This window comes from Acipenser ruthenus, chromosome 4 (assembly GCF_902713425.1).
Source record: "Acipenser ruthenus chromosome 4, fAciRut3.2 maternal haplotype, whole genome shotgun sequence".
NCBI classification, from domain to species: domain Eukaryota; kingdom Metazoa; phylum Chordata; class Actinopteri; order Acipenseriformes; family Acipenseridae; genus Acipenser; species Acipenser ruthenus.
In genome coordinates this window covers 24236985-24258150 of record NC_081192.1, presented here as the reverse complement: position 1 = coordinate 24258150, position 21166 = coordinate 24236985, and the positions used below count along the sequence as shown (strand labels likewise).

Below are 21166 nucleotides of genomic sequence, written 5' to 3'. Positions count from 1 at the left end.
AGGTATATGTGGATATAGTGGTGCACGGGATAAAAATGGGTCTGTGTAGCACGAGTGATTTAAAATATATAGTTGTATTTAGGCACGGGAATTGCACAATCACTTCACGTGCAGATAAAATGTGTATTAATATGTGAGCACGGGGAGTGCACAAATTAATTCACGTGCTGGGATTCAAGTGAATGATTAATTGGTAATTGAATCCCAGCACAGCTGTAAAAATAGTTGCACAATTCACTCACTCAGGGTTGTGTTATTCGGTGAGTGTAGAACGGGTGGGGAGAGGAGAATTTATTAAAATAAGAATAAGGAAAATAACAATTGCTAACGTGCTGGAAGGCCGCAATACTTGTTTGTTCGTCCACTGTGTTTGTCTATTTGTTTTGGCCACCATGACATTTGTTTTGTTCAGTGTTTTGTTTTCTGTTTAAACCTTTTATTTGCAATAAACTGGTGCAAGCAAGTGCCTTCATCATTTCACCTCGCAGTACTGTGTGTTTCTTCTGGGTCTGATGTCACCACTACAAGCATCCTGTTATATATGGTGTCCTGGGTGGGATAAACCACAGCCTCCAGAGTCAGACCAGAGAAGGACTGTATTTTTTAATTTTATTTTTGGATTAAAAAAAAAGGTTTTTGGTGAAGAAAAGGAGTGTTTTAAAAAAAAAAGGGAAAATGGGAAAGCACGGCAGAAGACAGCAGCCGCAACACCAGCCGCAACCGGAGGAACAACAGCCTGGGTGGCGCTGAGCCGGGGCATTCCCACGTGACCTGTCTCTGGTACCCCCTTGGACAGCCACCACAGCTATGCCCCATCTGAGGGGGTGGGCACTACGTGGCCCGCTGTCCTGTACATCAGGAGAGGGAGGAGCATCGGCTGCCTCGGTCTCTACCTCCAGCAGAGGGAGGTAGACTGCTGCTCCGACTGCCCCAGCAGCAACAGCAACAGCAACAGCGGCCAGAGGAGCCAGAGAACATGTTCCCCTGGTGCGGGAAAGAAGATCACCGCTGGAGGGAATGCTCCGAGGTTCCACCGGGCTGGTGTGGGCTATGTGAGGAGGGTGGGCACGACTGGTCGTGATTCCCCTATGCTAAGCCTACAGCGTCTAGGGCTGCCGAGCCTGCATCACCTAGGGCTGCTGCCATGCCTGCACCGCCTTGAGCTGCCGAGCCTGCAATGCCTAGGGCTGCCGAGCCTGCAACACCTAGGGCTGCCAAGCCTGCAACACCTAGGGCTGCCGAGCCTGCAACGCCTAGGGCTGCCGAGCCTGCAACACCTAGGGTTGCTGAGCCTGCAACACCTAGGGCTGCCGAACCTGCAACACCTAGGGCTGCTGAGCCTGCATCGCCTAGGGCTGCCATGCCTGCATCGCATGGAGAAGCTGGTTTGCCATCGTCTGGAGATGCCTGCACGTCACCACCTGGGGATGCCTCCAAGTCACCACCCGGGGATGCCTCCACGATATTGTCTGGTGATGCCTGCAAGACACCGTCTGGGGATGCCTGCAAGTCACTGCCCAGGGATGCCTACAAGTCTGCCCGGGGAAGTCTGCATGTCACCGCCCGGGGATGCCTCCAAGACTCTGCCCGGGGATGTCTGCAACACACCGCCTGGGGATACCCCCACGACACTGCCCGAGGGGGTGTTAAGTCCAGCAGCAGCCTTTCCGCTGCCAGGACTGCCCGGCTGAAGGAGTCAGCCTGGGAGCTGTCAACAGGTCTGCTGACAGCATTGCCCCAGTCTTTCCGCTGCCAGGGGTGCTACGGGAGGAAGCAGCCTTTCTGCTGCCAGGACTGCCCCAGCTGGAGGAGGCTTTTGGGCTTTTAAGGGGGAGGTGGCCGTTGAGGCCATGTGTGCTGCGCACAAGGGGGGAGGTATGTGGCAGTGTGCCCCGCCCCTGTGTGTATTTTGTGTTTTATGTTGTATGTGGGGTGTTTTATATTGTCAGTTATATATGGATATAGTGGTGCACGGAATATAAATGGGTCTGTGTAGCACGAGTGATTTAAAATATATAGTTGTATTTAGGCACGGGAATTGCACAATCACTTCACATGCAGATAAAATGTGTATTAATATGTGAGCACGGGGAGTGCACAAATTAGTTCAAGTGCTGGGATTCAAGTGAATAATTAATTAGTAATTGAATCCCAGCACAGCTGTATAAATAGTTGCACAATTCACTCACTCGGGGTTGTGTGTTCTGTGAGTGGAGAACGGGTGGGGAGAGGAGAATTTATTAAAATAAGAAAATAACAATTGCTAACATGCTGGAGGGCCGCACGATACTTGTTTGTTTGTCCACTGTGTTTATCTATTTGTTTTTGCCACCGCGCTGTTTGTGTTTTTCAGTGTTTTGTTTTTTGTTTAAACCTTTTATTTGCAATAAACCGGCGCAAGCAAGCGCCTTTGCCATTTCACCTCGCATTTCACCTTCTGGGTCTGACGTCACCACCTGCATCCTGTGACATACTCAAACACACAAAATGGTTCCTATACTGACAATAGACTGTACAGATAAAAAAAACACAAAGCGACTGAAATAGCAACAGAAAAACACTTTAAAAAAAAAAAAATATGCGGCTGATTTTTTTTTAACACATGGGCCCATATGCATAAAATTTACCGTGCCCTTTATTGTGCCAGTAATAGTGTTTAACATGACAGTATTTTATCAGGTGATGCATAAACGCCATGGCAAAAATCATCGCTCATTACACTGGCATAGACTGTGCAATTTCATGCTGTGTGAAAGGGTATTTCACACACTCGTTAAAACGTTTCAGAGATGGCACAGTAGCTGCATTTCTGTATGAAAATGGTATTAGTTCCACATATAGCCAGCTGCCCAACGTTTCAATATATTGTACACATCTTTCTCAAGGGAGCATATATATATGAGAACAATGCAATCACCTTGACTTCATGTGCCTTACCAACTAGCTTTCATGGCTCTTCTTAAATGGATACTTACTGATTCAACCTCTATAATTTCACTTGTGACCTCGATGCTGGCTTTCTTGGTTTCTGATAGGCTCTTTGGTTTTGAGGATTCCTGTTTCTTGAGTTTTTGCTCGGGTTTGCTTTCTTTGGCGACTTGCTTCGCCTTTAGGGACTTGGCGGGGGGTGCTCTGCTCTGCTTCGGAGGGGGCAACTGTCTACCTAGAGACGCATGGGATACATTGTAGTCAACACCTTCAAGCTCTTCATCTGGCATTTTCAAGTCTGTCTTCACGAAATAGCTATGGTACTGAGAGTGTAAATGTCCGTTTCCAGAGGTGGTGGGATTGTGAGCTGGTTCCACTTTCTTGACAGGTTTAGGGGGCGCTTCCTGCCTCACTGATGTTCTTGACCCTGACTTGCTGGAGCTGGCTGCTAAGTTTTCAGTAGTTGGGACCTTGTCTTCCTTGCTCAGCTTCCCCCAAGAACTGCTGCTGTTCTGCTTCTTCTTCGTGCTGCTTTGGGGAGATGGAGGCGGGGTGGTTCTGGGGCTGTCTTGGGGAGATCGAGGGGGGGTCGTTCCTTTCCTGTAAAAATGAGGACTGTCTGATGGGGATGGGGGAGGGTTTTCCTTAATTTTCTCTTCTGGGGCCTCCTTGATTTCCATGGTGTCATTAAACCTCTGCTTGAGGTAATCAGGGCCTGGAGACAATTGAGAAGAAAAATAAATCATTTAGAAGGCTCCAGTGTAATCCTATCCAATCATTATATCTCCATTACAAGGCATGTAACACAAATGACTTCCCATTAAGACAATCATTAATGCTACTGATACAAGAAAATAGGGCACCTCTGCTACACCTTTCATCAAAACAGGAGTGAATATCACATTACAGATAAACTAGTTATAAGGTTAAGGCTGCTTTTGAATGCCAGGCTTTGCCAAGGAGTCAGCATTGCCATTACATTCATGTACTCTTTTGTCCTGTCAGTTACAGTATCTGTTAAATGCTGCAGTTAACTGTTCTTCAAACACCTCCTTGAAAAAATGAAAAATGACAAAAGAACTACTGAATGCCAAATTCAAGCAATACATTTGAGTAAAAAAGTATTTTTTTTTCTTTCATATAATGCATAGCTGCATCTGTAGTGACTGGGTTTTGACCCACCAGAACAAGTGGCAAGATAATGGAAGAACAAAATAAAAGCAATAACAACATGTGTTTTGTTGTGAAAGTAGTGTTCAAACAGGTGAGATTCTCCTTCTAGCTATATGAACTCTCAATCCTGCTCTGAAATATCCACTGCCAGTCTATCCTGTGCCTCTCCCAAGCAGAGGCTGCCCATTGTGCTGAATTGTGTGGTGGTTTCACGATGCACATTGATGCCACCAAACTCATTGAACATAAGACTTTATAGGAGGACATGAAAAGTTAGCAATCTTGTAGCCTCCTGTCCAACATTTATGAAGGCAAAGGATGTGCTTAATGGAAGGAATGAAATTGGCACTAGCAACATTATCACTAGGCCCCATTTTCTACTGCTGAAGATATTTAGGGTTTCCACATGTATTTTATGAAATGATGCATTACACAGTACACTGGGGTATTGGTGTACCCCAGGGCACCTTGTAAAAATGAATGTTATTTCTATTTAGTTACTACGTAACATAATTAAAGGAGTTGTAGGAAAAACATTACAGTGTGTACTTTATAACTGCTAGAGGCTTGATGATTACTGACAAAGGACAAATCTATTAGAAGTGTGTATTGCTGATAGTGGAAGTATCGGATCCAATACAGGTCATAATGGAGAGGAATAGTACTGTGGTTACTTGCCTTGTGCATTAAGAATAGGAGAGATAGTACTGTGGTTACTTGCCTTGTGCATTCTGAATTTTTTCTGTATTCCTTGCAAAGTAAAATGAGATAAAAAAAAAAATGAACCAAGCAATCTGTCATTGTCTATGTATTAAATACTGATTTCAAACAAAGTTGGGAGGCGTGTACAGACAGTGAAATACACGCCATATAACCAGATGTTCAATAAAAATTAAAAGTAGGCCCAATACAGCCAAAGCTTGTTAAGGATGTTTAAAAAAAAAATCCACATGCTTACCACTAAAATAACAATTAAAAACATTTAAAGAAATTGATGAAGACCTTTACTTTGTACAGGAGGCTGTGTGGTCTGGTGGTTAAAGAAAAGGGCTTGTAACCAGGAGGTCCCCGGTTCAAATCCCAGTTCACTCATTGACTCACTGTGTGACCTTGAGCAAGTCACTTAACCTCCTTGTCTCTGTCTTTCGGGTGAGACATTGTTGTAAGTGACTCTGCAGCTGATGCATAGTTCACACACCCTATTCTCTGTGAGTCGCCTTGGATAAAGATGTCTGCTAAATAAACAAATAATAATACTACACCGATGTACCACATAATGTATCATATGTCAAAAGACCACACTACAGATGAAAAGCTGCTTCCTAGTACCTAATAACTTCATGTGTTGTACTTTAAATTACACAAATGGTCAAGCTGCAAACAAACCAAGTGACCTATAACAAAGGTACAGTACTAGGATACACGAGATAATGTAAAAAAGTGAACAACTATAAGATTATCACCAGTAATAATTAAAAAAAAGTTGATAAAAAAAAGAAAATGGCAACTTAAACATTTCAACAAACATTCCTGTAAGCTTTAAAAGCGTGATCTACTGCGCTGCCTTGGCATGTTGCAGACAAAAGGCCTGAAAGAATTGAGTAGGTGTTGTTTTGGCATTTTTCCTTAGAATGCCCTTTGTTTTCTTTGGCATTATAACCATCATTAAACTGACAATTTGAGGTCATGTCTAAAACTTGTTTTCTGTTTTAGCTTTACAAAGTTTGATCCTTGGCATTTCTCCTGAAAGATACCAGACCAATAATAATAATAATTATTATTATTATAATTATTATTATTATTATTATTATTATTATTATTATTTTATTACACTTGAGAATCAAAATCAGTGGGAAAAATCCTAAGCATACCAGATAAACTGTTTCTTTTTCTGGAGATAATGTTATAATAATACAATTTGTATAGATAGTAATTTCAGTGACATAACATAACATAACAGGTGTTTAGGAGCTTTAACTATGTGAATATGACTTGATAAGGGTTGAAGAAGGTTAAGGATACTTTGATGGAGTGTCTGTCTGTATACAGTATGCAGAGATTTTGTTTCTTTTAAGTTCCATGCATTTTCAAGATTCTTTCTGACACTGATGTCAGCCAAATATTTTCTACTGTTGTCAAATACATTTTCTTCCAGGCACAGGCTTAGGAATTGACCCAAGCAACAGACCAGTACTACGTTAATTGTATTTGAACTGAATTAAAGTAGCATAGTTTCTTATCTTCTATGGGCCTACATATTAATTAGTTATGAAAAACAATACTGGTATTAATAACTGGAATTTCTATTCTGAGCAATCATCATCATCAGACTCAATTCCAATTCAGCATTCAGCTGTCAGACAATTTCAATTACCCAGTTAATTACATCTTTCAAAATGAAATTCATATGCCAGTGCCTTGACCATTCTATTGTAACCAAACAAAATATTTTTTAAAAAGTAGTACTCCTAGCTGCATTGTCCTTTATAGATTTGAAAAGCACTTACATTAATCTAAAGCATGAACTGCTGTTCTGTCATACCCTAGATGAAGGAAGAAGATGTATGTCATAGATAATCGGAGCCCTAAAGCATCAATGCAGAAACTGAAAGCTTTACAGATTCATCAGTGGACCGCGACAGCCAGGAATTTATTACACAGCTTTCTTATTTATACATTAAATGGGTAGATTGGTAGTAACCGAACTGAACTTCAAAATCAGGTATCTGTGTGGTACTGCTTTGATGGGCTTTATCCAGTTGCTATCTTGGCAGTGACCATCTTCTTACATTACAGAACAAGACATGTTAAATTTTTAAAGAAGGGATTCATTATGTGTTCTGTATTGCTCCTGAGATGTAATCTTTTATGGGACCTACAGTATACTGTGGTCTATACTTTATACAGTAAAGATTCAGGACTGCAGAGGTTCCTTTATTATGCAGCTTTTCAAGCAACATTCTGTTGGTGACATTTTAAAGGAATTTACATCTAGTAGATCAGATCAAGAACTTTTAGATTTTAAGGGTTGAACTAGTTACATGGTGAAAGTTTAAAACACCACCTACAGTGCCGTGAAAAAGTATTTGCCCCCTGTCTGATTTTCTGAATTTTTGCACATTTTTCACATTGTATTTGGTCAGATTTTTTTGTGGGTTGTAGTAGTATATAGAGGGAGTCTCAGAGAAAAAATGACACAAAAGTTTGTTTTTTCTTTAATTTGTTTGGTGTGCAAGGTAATCAAACATGCAATCTTCAGGTGTGAAAAAGTTATTGCTCCCCCTAGTTAACTCAACCCAATTAAAGGGATAATTAGGGTCAGCTGTTTGAGTACTGTGGTTAACAACCAGGCCTGATTTGGGCCAGCCCTGCCCAATATAAATCTGACTAACTTTGGCCCTTACCATCAGAGTGAAGTTGTCAGCACACAGGTTTTAGAGGTACATCATGCCACGAACAAAAGAAATTCCTGAAGAGCTCTGGAAAAAAGTTGTTGATGCCTATCAGTCTGGAAAGGGTTACAAAGCCATTTCTAAGGCTTTGGGGCTCCACTGAACCACAGTCAGAGCCATATTGTCCAAATGGAGAAAGTTTGGGACAGTAGTGAATATTCCCAGGAGTGGCCGTCCTGCCAGAATCTCTCCAAGAGCAAGGCGTAAAATCGTCCAGGAAGTCACAAAGAACCCTAGAACAACATCCAGAGATCTGCAGGCCTCTCTCGCCTCGGCTAAGGTCAGTGTTCATGACTCCACCATCAGAAAGACACTGGGCAAAAATGGGATTCATGGCAGAGTAGCAAGGTGGAAACCATTGCTCACTAAGAAGAACATGAATGCTTGTCTCAAGTTTGCCAAAAAGCACCTGGATGATCCTCAAGCGTTCTGGAACAATGTTCTATGGACAGATGAGTCAAAAGTGGAACTTTTTGGCTGGCATGGGCCCCGTTATGTCTGACGAAAACCAAACACTGCATTCCACAGTAAGAAACTCATACCAACGGTCAAAGCATGGTGGTGGTAGTGTCATGGTTTGGGGATGCTTTGCTGCATCAGGACCTGGACGCCTTGCCATCACTGAAGGAACCATGAATTCTGCTCTGTATCAGAGAATTCTACAGGAGAATTTCAGGCCATCCGTCCGTGAGCTGAAGCTGAAGCTGAAGCGCAGCTGGGTCATGAAGCAAAACAATGATCCGAAACACACAAGCAAGTTTATAATCAGAATGGTTGAAGAACAAAAGTTTTGGAATGGCCTAGTCAAAGTCCAGACCTAAATCCCATTGACATGTTATGGCAGGACCTGAAACGTTGAAGCAGTTCTGCGTAGAGGAGTGGGCCAAAATTCCTCCACGGCGCTGTGAGAGACTAATCAATAACTACAGGAAGCGTTTGGTTGCAGTTATTGCTGCTAAAGGTGGCGTAACCAGTTATTGAGTCTAAGGGGGCAATTACTTTTTCACATGGGGGCATTGGGTGTTGCATAACTTTCTTTAATAAATAAATGAAATATGTATAAAATTTTTGTGTTATTTGTTCACTCAGGGTCCCTTTTATCTAATATTAGGTTTTGGTTGAAGATCTGATAACATTCAGTGTCAAAAATATGCAAAAATGCAGAAAATCAGACAGGGGGCAAATACTTTTTCACGGCACCGTTTTTATTCACACTTCATACATAGATGACTTGACTTGAATATGTCTGTGTGTTTTTCCTCTTACAAAATAGCTCATTATTACCTTTCGAAAAGTGATTATCCTGCCATGTAGTGAAATGTCATGGTTTTGTTTTAATTGTTAGTGGTTAATCATAAAATAGGTTAAAACAAACTTAATACAGTAATCCGTTGCGTATCCGCCCGTCACATATCTGCCCTCACCCGTTTATCTGCCATGATCAATCGCTTCAGCAACGTTAGTTTATTATTGAACAGAGAAGATTAGTTCAGAGATTGTAGATCCACCAGAGTTTTTGTACACTGTGTTGTATGTGCTCCGTGCGCAGCCATTGCTGGAAGTGTCACGTGAGCTGTTCAGTGTGTTGACTTGATATGTAAATAAATCCTGTTCTCCTGCAGGGGGCGTATCAACTTCAACCTCCGTCTCGCTCTTTTGTCTGTCACTCAGCAGCGAATGCACGCACCCACACTGCAGACGGCTACTCTGTCAGAAGCATTAATACCCTGCATCTTTCTAAACAAGGGATTTAGGGGAGTTCCTTTATAAAAGCTGAATCTCAAAACAGTAATTGTGTGAATATAATGTACCTCCGTCCCTTTTCTTTGCACCGCCAGCAATAAAGTCGCTAACAAGGTGAGTGTCTTTTATTTATTAACCACAAACAACTGTAGCTGGCTTCCAATCTCACACTGTAGGCAGGTACTGTTTCTCACTCAAAAAACTGTCACACACTATTTTAACGGCTCCTCCTCCACCATTCACACACGGAGCCGTGCAATCTAACTAACCCCATTCACTCCCGGTTGCGCATACACACTCGCATGCATACCAGTTTAACAATACACACAACGTGTACAACACATAACACCCACAGCAGCGGGTCTTCTGAGCTCCCAGTTGTCCGGGTCGCTACAATAATAATTGTTACAGCTGTGTATAATGGTATTTAAAACAGGATTCATTTATCCGCCTTTTTACATGTGCCCTTAATCTGGTCCCACGGCAGGCGGATATGCGACGGATTACTGTAATTTATTGATGCTGATTCAAGCCATTGTTATAAATATGTACTTGTATTTAGTGAAAGAAAGAACCATGCTGAACCTAAGTGACAAACACCCACCACTTAAACATTTTAAAAGGCAAGGAATATGTTATTTGCAGAAGAAGAAAAAAAACAGTATTATAAATGCATGGACTCTGAACAGCTGTGAGTGCAAAATAATATCAACATTGCAGTTGATTGCATAATTACAACACTGTCTTCAAACAACTTCTGATTAGGCTTGCTACTATTTGATTTTAATTTTTTTGCAAAATCGACGAAATAGACATTTATTTTAGAATCTTTATTTTTCAATTCAAGCAGAGAATGGGTGAAATCGACTTTTATGCTTTAGAAAAAAAAAAAACTTTTTAGGCCATTGAGAAACATCTCATTTAGCGAAACCCCTTTATCATATTCAACATGCAACAAAACCATGGTTACCAACATTCTAATTGAAATAACATTTGGTCATACCGGAGCTATACCTTGTAACGATAAATATCCTACACACATTTTAAAATTGTCTCAAATAAACCATAGAAAACACAGCATATAAAAGTGTATTACATAAATGTATAGTGCAAATTTACGAGTAAAAATAATATGCACAGAACCAACATAAGATAGTTGAATAGAACTAACTTGCACTTATTATTCAGAGTCTGAGCTCCACCCCTCTCCTGCTTCTGGACTCACTTGGAAGCCATGACAGACAGGCCTGCTTCGTCCTGACACGCAGACTTCAGCTGTCGGTCAGGGTATTGTGCACAATACTCATTAAGTGTTTTCCTCTTGTGCCCCATTTACAAATCGAACTAGTAACTGTCATTGTATACCGACAGCAAAAGCTTACCTACAGCTTAACCCGCTAATTTCAAATTAGGCGCTTTGAATGACAGGCGCTGTAGCTGGCAAATTAAAGTGCACAGTCGGTGCAGGTCTTGATGATTGACAGTCATTTAAATGAATGACAGCATTCTAGCGCTGCTTCAGTCAATGAGATCTGTCAGAACAGGATGAAATGACTGACAGTGAGACTACAGTAGCCTACTAAGGGACCACTGAGATGACTGACAGCGACCCCTAACCATTCAGAGCGGAACGGAGACGGGACAGACAGCAAGTATAAAAACTACACAAACTAGAGACGATTCTAAATTTTTATTTTTGGTAAGAAAATAAAAAATAGTGAGTGGTTTTGCCAACTTTTATCCTATGTAAACATATTTCAGTCAAAACTTTTTTTTTTTAATTTAGTAGTCACCAAGTAGTTTTTTTGTTGTTTTCTCCCCAATTTGATAGTGTCCAATTATTTTTGTTTAGCTCAGCTCACTGCTACCACCCCCACACTGACTCGGGAGCGGCAAAGACGAGCACACGCTGTCCTCCGAAGCGTGTGCCATCAGCCGACCGCTTTTTTTCACACTGCAGACTCACCATGCAGCCACCCAGAGCTACAGCATCGGAGGACAACGCAGCTTCGATATTTAAAAAGCTTTACTGATTAAAATCGAAAAAGTAACAAGCCTAATTATGATTTACTGTCATATTACTAAAAGGTCATGTCACTAAAATAAATATTAGCTACCATGATTACAACTGTATGCATACTCTATAATAAAGCATAAAGTACTTCCATAATTAATTGTTTAGACTAACTTAGAGATTCACAGCCAATGCACATCCCTATACCCCCACATTCTGATACACTCACTAATTTGTACTAAATAAAGTCCTTTTCAACCACAATTGGACAAGCCGTTCACTCTGTATATGTAAAACATTCATACAGACCCCTGCTTCCAAAAGACCACTGCTGTCAGGGTTTTACTCCATGTAGATTTGTGTGGAGGGCCCTGTTAGATTTTGCCCAAGGTATTTCCATTACACCAACAGTATGAAGTGTCCATCTAGAAGGGTTTATGATTTATGGTCCTTGAGAAATTCACAACAGAATTTGCACAAACTGACTCACTTACAAGTCAGTCCTATACTTCAAGATGCCTGTATATAAACTCTATTTAAACTAATCTAAATAATAATCAAGTAATTAACACTAACTACTTATATGCTAATTATAAAAAAATCCATAATAGTGAGGAACAAATATGGCCATTATACATGTGTTTTATAGAGTAGCTCACTAGCACGCCTGTCAGCAACATACACTGTACATCCGTCACCAAGACTATGAATTCAAATTAGCTATCAGTAGGACAAAAACGTTGATGGCCATGACACATATCAACACTATGTACAATGGGGTGTTAGTATCATGGTAAAGTATATTAAAATGACTGATTTACAGATGGAATAACTTCTTGTGTTTTCAACTGTACAGGGAGTGGCTTCACGCTGTCTTTCAGCGTACAATGGGTGACCCAAACAACTGCATACAGGACCGAAGAGCAAGCTAGCACACGTTTATTTAAAAATAAATATTTAAAAAGGTTGAGTTAGTCCTCAGAAACACCAACTCCAAATAAACAAGGCAAAACACACTTCAAAAATAAACACTTAGATTGCTGTGACTTCTATCTGCACATAAAACCAAATGGGGCTCGCAGCTACTCTCGCAAGATAGCCTCCTTCTTCAGGCTACCTTCAGTTTCTCTCCAACACTGACAGATTCAACCCTGCTTACTGTTCTACCTGTCTTTTACAAGGGTCAGAGTCAATTAATTAAGGAATGTCAGCTGGGAGCTGACCAATCAGTTTTACTCCTGGCTGACATTCTGTACATGGAAATTAACAAGCAATTAGTTATCTAAATCAAGGCCCAAAGTTAACCCTTTCCTGGGTTCAGGTAACATACACATTTTATAACCTACCAAACACTAGTGTACATTTATAAAAGTAATATACCAAACACATTATGATAGTAAAATAAAGATAATACTGTTATTAGTTGGTAGAACAATTATGCACATTTATAAACTATAGGTTTTGAGCATGAATGAAATACAGGTATTTATTTACATAAATAATATTGCAAACCACCACCAAAATAAATGTACATATATTTTTACATCACATTTTATGTGTGACAAACAGATGGACACCACCATATATCCCCAGAATCTAATACTCTAAATAATTTATGTTAAACAATTTTAATAGCAAGCTTCAGCACCATTTATTAAACAGTTTTCCAGATACATGTATGACCACTGTGGCAGGGGTTCTCATCCCCTGCGGTGGATAATAGCAGTGATTACCCCTTCCCCTTTCTAGAAGCTGAAGGTCAGTCACATGTTTATCATGTTTACTTAAAAAAATAGTGTCTGGTGAATCCGAGTCCAGTCTGTCTTTCATATCCAATCCATCTGAACAAATAATTTCCCTATGGCAGACAAGCTTATCGCATCCATAAAAAATGTTGAAGTATCTCAAAGATGAAATCAGAAAGGAGGCTAGTACCAAGTTTAGATAAAAGATTTCCAGATATATGAAAAAACTAAGTGTGACATACAGACGGATGGATAAACTGACAGACAGACACCACCCTATACCCCCAGAATCTGACACTCTCAATAACATACCTAAATAATTGCCACTTGTTAACCATATATATATATATATATATATATATATATATATATATATATATATATATATATACATACATACATATATATATATATATATTACAAAAAATGCATGCATAAACTGTATCTATTTCTAATACAATTGCAGTAAATGCAAATACAGATTAAAAATACATACATACAGTTTACATACATAAGTTAAAATGTACTGTCCATTTCGAATACATTTTCAGGTTCATTTTAAGCTACCGGTACTGTATTTTTTTGATTTGCAGCTATGAAGCGAAGGAATGTACAGCTGCTTTGAGTCTCTCTGAGCTGAGAGCTAAGTTATATTTGTAGACCCACACACACATGCTGGCACATACACTTTGCTTTATGAGCTGTGGGATTTCAGCTATGTCTCCATCAGTCGTCAGTAAAGTATACATACCAAATATAGCTTGAATTAACGTCAACTAATAAACCCCTGGGTGGACAGTATTTCTAGCTAAAGATCTACTTCATCTGCTTGAAATGTGAAGAAGTCACAGATTTAAAACTCACTGAAAGTTCATTTCCCTTAGTTATCATCATCTATCATGTGTGTATTACTGTACCATTGCTTGTCATGTAGAATGCATTTGTTTATGGAACCAGCAGTCTCAATGCTTTTACTTATTGGGTCTGGACACATGTCTAAAAAAGAAACACAAACAACGTAACCTTGCACTCATCTATTTACCATAACATACATATGCACCAGTCAGCCCCTTAAAAGAGGAAGTAGAGGGGTTCTGAAAAATATAGTGTTACACATCCCCACATGTTGCTACAACTGTTTAAATAAATGTACCTGTCATTTGTGTTTTCATTGTAACATCCTGACAAGTTTTTATGCTGTTTCAAAGGTCTTTTCAAAATGGTCGCTCTAGTATACTAGGGTTTGAGATCTGTCCTCTGCAGGAAGAGCAAATAATAATAAAAAAAAACATAACAAGTGCTCTGGCTTTTCTGTTACCCACATCATGGATCGTTATTGCTGTGTTACCTGTTTGACTAGAGTGGCCATTTTGAAAAGAGCTTTGAAACAGACTTTAAAGTTGTAAGTGTAAAAAGTTGTCAGGATGTTACCAATGAAAAGAAAAATTTGGTACATTATTACGTGTAACACTATATTTTTCGGAACCCTGCTACTTACTCTTTAAAGAAGTCATAGCCCCCTTTTCATGTCAGATTTATATAGTTAATACCCTCAATTTAAAGAACTGTTTGCCATTTAGACCTTTAACCAATGTATCCCTGTGACAGAGAAAGAATGCATCTTGGTTATAAATCTCCCTCCCGACCTGTGAGGGCTCTGTGTGCCCCGGACTGGATGGTCTGGCAATTCATTCCAGGGAAAGGTCGAAGTCGGCCATCTAGAAAGGGGGCAGAGCCACAGTACACCAAATCATTGCCCCAGACGGTAGGCGATGTGGCAATTGCGGATTGGAGGAAAAGCGATTGCACTCGCTAACCAAGGGGGCGTGGCTGAAGGTACAGAAGGGGATGTGGCCGAGCGAACTGCTCCTTTGTTATGGTTGCGAGAGAACCGCTGAAGGACAGTAAAATAACCGTGAGTGTTTCGTGTTTGTTTGTTTTGTTGTTTCTAATTGTATTCATTTGTTCTTGTTAGACGGCTAACACGTACCAGGAGCTGTCGCTAAAGGCCAGCACCAACCTGGACAGCACTGCACTACTGTTCACTAATAAACTGTATTTCATCACTTGCATGTTAGCACTCACTCTAGACTTGTGATTGTGTTTGTGTTCTGTGTGTGTTTATACAGTGTTTATTATTTCGTGACTGAACCCCGTGGTTTCACTGTGCAGTTCACATTGCTGTGTACTGCCAGGGATTATTATTGACGGTCGTCAAACGACCCGGATTATAAAAACAAATAAAAGATTGTTTGGACCGTGAACTTTGTTGTCTGTCATCTGTTTAAGCATTGCATCACATCTACACCTGCACACTGCAAACCACTTTGCCACAATCCCTCAATCAGAAGCAGCTCTCTATGATCATTTTACTCAGGTGGATGTTAATACAGCAGAGGGACTTTGATGTCAATAAATAAACATTGCTTAAAAAAATAAAATGTATTGCTTTTGTAGTACTTCAGGTTGTTTACTAAAATATAACTTCACTAAATGTTATATTAACGAGGAACACACAGTTATTATAAATAACTGTACTGAATCTCTTTAACACATACCATTTCACATACCATTTCCTATAAAGGATATGTGTTTGTGTTATTCAAAACTGTCTGGTTATTCAGTATTTATCCTAATATTAAGAAGGGTCATTTTTTTATTCTATATGTAAAAAAAAAACAAAAAACAACCTATAGCTTTGTTTTAAATATCTGCAATAATGAATGTTACCTAAAGATACACGTCGAGTATAAATGTAATACCTGATATTTGAACATTATAAATCAAATGTAACAAAACATAGCTCATTAAATAATTTTAAAAAGTTTTGTTCTTGTAAATGATTTTAACAATGCTGCGTGCTAGTAGGGAGTCCTGAAACCTTATTTGTGTCTCAACCTCACTGAACACTTACAATCAGCTAACGATTTACAACTAAGTATTGAATATTTGACAGTTTTAAAATTAAAATACCCAGATCAGAAAACTGATTTTACAGCTTAATAGACATTACTCAGACCAAAAAAAAAAACAAAAAAAATCCACTAATTGTTACAATAGTCTAAATATAACTGTTTATATTTAGCAAATAATCAATATTAAGAACAGTAGCTTTAATGGAGAACACAGGGAGTTTTGCTGAATTCCTAATTTGCAAAATACTTATACTAGAATAATAAAATATACTGGATGATTGCCAATTGTTAACATGTCCACTCTTCACTGCCCATATACTACAGGACCATGTATTGTAATACAGTATTTGTGTTATTTGCACAAGCCTGAGAGAATGGATATGGGAGGGAAGAAAAAGATTATATATTAGGGCTGTATCGCGATTAATCTCGCAATTACAATTTTTAATCTTAGTTAATCTTGGTTTTAAATCGCATATTTAATTGATACAATTACTGCATCCATCTCATTTGTTTGTTTTATCATTTTAAAGTTCTTCTTATTACCTATAAGGCCTTACATGGTCTTGGACCTTCTTATCTTCAAGATCTGCTGACCCCATATGTCCCTGGTTGCAGGGGCGCTGGAACTAGGGCCGCTGGGGGTGCGGCAGCACCCCCTGGATTGAAGTGCTGTGTACCTGCTTCCATCATATTCAGGGGTTGCTGTTTTGTTCAATGGCTTTCAGCACCCCCACTCTAAAAGTTGTTCCAGTGCCTCTGCCTGGTTGTTCCCTGATATTGGAAAATGCTAATCTTCTGACAGTCCCTAAATTAGTTTGAACTCTGTCGGAGCCAAGGCATTTAGTTATAATGCTCCCTATCTTTGGAATTTGCTTCCGATTCATATCAGTAATGCAAACACAACTGAATTTTTTAAATCCTGTTTGAAAACGTATTTGTTTGGGTCTGTTTATTTGTAGCTGAATTATATATTAGACACAGGCTTTTTTATATTTCTTTTGTAAAGCGCCCTTGGATAAAAGTGTTGGTTAAAGACTACATGACAATAATAATACTAATATTAATAATAATACAGCGTGCCTATAGAAAAAAACAATGCTTAATTTATTTCAATATAACAATGTATTCTCTGATGCAGTATTACTATTCATATTCTTTACAAGCAATATCTTAATGTTTAGGTATATAGGTTGTGAAAAATCATAATAAAAATGTTAAACATTAACATGTGTTTGTTACATATGTTTTCGAATGGTCATATGTTAATTATGTTTTTAATATATTCTAAAATTAGCCATCCTACACTTATAAGCCCTTGTTCGAATTTCCTAAACAAGGCACTGTTCTCCACGATAAATGAGTCGTGGCAATGAGCCAGGGTACTTGGCAACTATATCCGTGATAATACATTGAGCATTACATAAAACCTGCACAGCTAAAGAATGATGATGTTTTCATTCATTGAATCTGGGGATATTACAACATGTGTGCAATCTAGTACACCTGGCAAGTTTGAGAAGCCAGACAACTGATAACATTTGTGTTTGGTTCTATTTTGTTCCACATCCCCAATTGGATAGTACATACTCCTTTGACCTACGGAAAAGTGCACCTGTGACATCAGTCAGTATCTTTGACATAGAAGACTGACAGATGCCTGATCTGTCCCCAGCTGTTGTTTGGATGGCACCCGTTGCATGAAAATGAATCGCTACTGTAACCTTTACAGGTACAGGTATGGCGTGACTGGGGTCTGTTTGTGATTCTAAATCTGACTTCAGTAGATCACACAGCTCTGTTACAGTGCCTATATCCAATCTGTATCTACACATAACTTGTTTTAGAGTTCGATCTAGAAATGTCTGATGGGGACGAAATATTCAGGATTTAAGGTAGGGTCGTTTTTTCCTCCTCCCTTCCCTCTCGTGCTGCAGTCGAAGAATTGGAAGCGCTTCGATATCCTCTATTGTAGATTACAGCTCAGTAGCCCTGTCAGCGGTCACAGTTTAAATAAGACACCAGGGGGGTCACATCTTAATTAGCGAGTGTATTTTGGTGTATATCAATGGTTGCAGTTTAAATAAGACATGAGAGGGATCAGATAAGACGTTATTTACAAAATATAACTAATTACGGACTTCAATTGCTTAACAAGCTGTGATGCGAGTGCATTTTCATAAAGCGCACACGCTGAAATGCCATTGTGCAACTGACTTGGTGTCTCCGGTGTTCTACAACCTGTTTTTCACTTTGCCCTAAAAATAAGACTAATAGTGTCTAAATTGGAGAGTATCGGGAGAGCTGTATGTATGTATGTATGTATGTATGTATGTATGTATGTATGTATGTATGTATGTATGTATGTATGTATACATGTATGTATATATTAGACGTCTTCACGGGTCCAAAATAATCAACTCGACCTGACCGTGATTATTTACCCGACCCGACCCGATGAAAAATTCTTATTATTAGACCTGGATCCGTCATGGCCTGAAAAAACAGTGGAACGCTTTTCCTTTCCCCAGCTTAGTATATGCACTGACTAGACACAGTATTAAAGCAGTGTTTTTTTTCCAGTCAACCTGGAAATTTGGCTGAACTACAGACAGTGTTTATTCCATCATGAGCCTACACAGAGGACTGTAAAATGAAATATATAATATGTTTATGTAAAAGATACAAAGATAAGTAGAGTATCTGAAAGTCAAATGAACTGAAGCATGATCTCGTAAATGTGTGATTTTATTACAAACTTAACACAAGAGCAAATGGAACTGAGATGTAAAATTTGTGTTTTGCTAAATTTGTTTTCCTTCTTTGTCCACAATAACAACAAATGATTCCCACACCGCAGACTTTTTTCTCTGAGCTTTTGCTCATGGAATTCGTTTTTCTTAAGTTTTTCTTTCACGTTGTTCATAAACAAATCCATTACTCCGACTTTTCAGAATGATCCAAAAGAAACACCTTCGATATGGGCTACATGTCTGCTGCTGCGCTCTGCAAACCATGTCATGTGCTACTGGGGGAAGCCAATCCACGCAACAGGAATGATAAACAATGATTTTTAGTACCAAAGAGAGCCTCTTTAATAGTAATCGACAATTTGTGTATTACTGAGTAAACAAAATCGGACCCGACCCGATCCGAGTGTTGCGTGACAATTTTGCACCCGAAAACCTGTTCGGTACGGGTCGGGTCTCGGGTCCGGGTAGACCCGTAAAGACCTCTAGTATGTATGTGTGTATAAATTATATATATATATATATATATATTATTATTATTATTATTATTATTTATTTCTTAGCAGACGCCCTTATCCAGGGCGACTTACAATTGTTACAAGATATCACATTATACATTAATTCACATACAATTACACATTTATACAGTTGGGTTTTTACTGGAGCAATCTAGGTAAAGTACCTTGCTCAAGGGTACAACAGCAGTGTCCCCCACTGGGGATTGAACCCACAACCCTCCGGTCAAGAGTCCAGAGCCCTAACCACTACTCCACACTGCTGCCCAATATATATACACACACACACACACACAATTGTAGTCAACAGTTTACATACCCCAATGGAAATTTATAATTTCTAGAAATTTCTCGAAAACAAATAATTATAGGAAAAACATTTTGTAGCAAATGTTTTGCTTTTGTGGATGAGAAAAAAAATTACAAGAAATAGATGTCTACAATTACTTAATTCATCAATTATTTTTACAAAACTCCAAAAATGCTAATTCAAAAGTATTCCTACCCGAGGATTAGAAACTCCCGCTCACCCACTCGCCCGAGGCGAAATAAATCTGATGAGGACTAGTTGATGTCTGTCTCAGTAGTCCTCTGGGCGAGTACTTAAAAAAAAATGTACACATATACTCTCACGTTCAGTCTTGCGTAAAAAAATGCAGGGAAGTCAATTTTCTAACGGGGTGTAGCAATTGTGAACAATGACGTTTTACGTTTGTGTTCTCCCTCTGCGCGGGATGTGAAGTTTATCGTTTAAAGTAAGTGTAAAGTCATTTTACAAAAGTGTGGAGATTTATACTGGGTTACGACGCTGACTGAAGATGGCATTAGCAAGGGGGGCCAGTTGTACTAATAAGGTCAAACAATAGGCCACGTTCTACTAAACATTTCAAAACTAATAAACAAAAAATTACCATAGTGACATTATCGCAGTATGTTGCTTAAAACATAATAACACACTTTAGAAAATGACTTAGTGCAAACAGCCAATCAGCTTCCAGATCTAGCAGGCTTCTATTTTGCATAGATGCCTGCTGGAACGTTGACGCACTTAACTGTGAATTACGTTTTAAATCAATCCGCGCATAAATACCGTTTTTTTTCCCTTAACATTCTAATCTACAACTAATCTGATAACATGAAAAGCTACTTAAACATTGATACCATGAATGTCAATTTTGATTTATTCAGAAAGATATCAATACTGGAGTGGGTAATTTTGCCATCCTCACCGACTACAAACAATCCAGCTGCTGAACATTTGCAACAACAAATCCCTAGCACTAAAACTAATAAAGAAAGACTTATCAACCTATAGGAATATGAGCTTCAAAACCTTTGCAAAAAAAATGAACTATGAACAAGACAACAAACTAAATGGTCAGTATGACTATATAAGAGCAACTACTGTTCAGTTACTTTCTGACGCTGGTCTCGAGGCTAGGGAAATCATGTCTGTGACCGGACACCGTAATGAAGTCGGGACAGCAAATCAACAGGAAAGACATGATTGGTCCACAATTCTGTCATCAGCTGCATCCAAACAACACCCTGCCTCAAAACCAGCCAGTCAAACTGCCAACCATGTTTCAGTTCTTTCCGCAACATCCAATCCACTCCCTGCCAACTTGAATGACACCCCGCCTGTCAAACTGCCAACCCTGTTACAGTTCTTTCCGCAACAGCCAATCCACTCCCTGCCAGCTTGAATGACGCCCCGCCTCCAACAAGTTTCGAGTCTGACTCAATACTACACAGACTATTCAAAAATTGTACAGTTAATTTATCTGGCAATGTCCAGATAAATTATAATAGGAAAGAGTAAGACCCCAATAAATAAATATGTTAGCCAAATAATAATAATAATAACCATTTTCTCTACGTGTATGTTGTTGTTCTATTCTAATTATTTTAGGGACTATTTTCCTCAGTGG

At 39.2% G+C, this 21166-nt stretch overlaps 1 protein-coding gene across 2 annotated transcripts in view; it reads right to left on the bottom strand.

The window, feature by feature from the left end:
• Nucleotides 1–21166, bottom strand: part of LOC117399489 (junctophilin-1-like) — a 69925-nt gene that overhangs the window by 6807 nt on the left and 41952 nt on the right. For both annotated transcript variants that reach the window (XM_033998715.3, XM_033998716.3), the window contains exon 4: nt 2976–3643. In XM_033998715.3, the coding sequence (XP_033854606.3) occupies nt 2976–3643 (668 nt within the window). The remainder of the gene's footprint in view (nt 1–2975; nt 3644–21166) is intronic.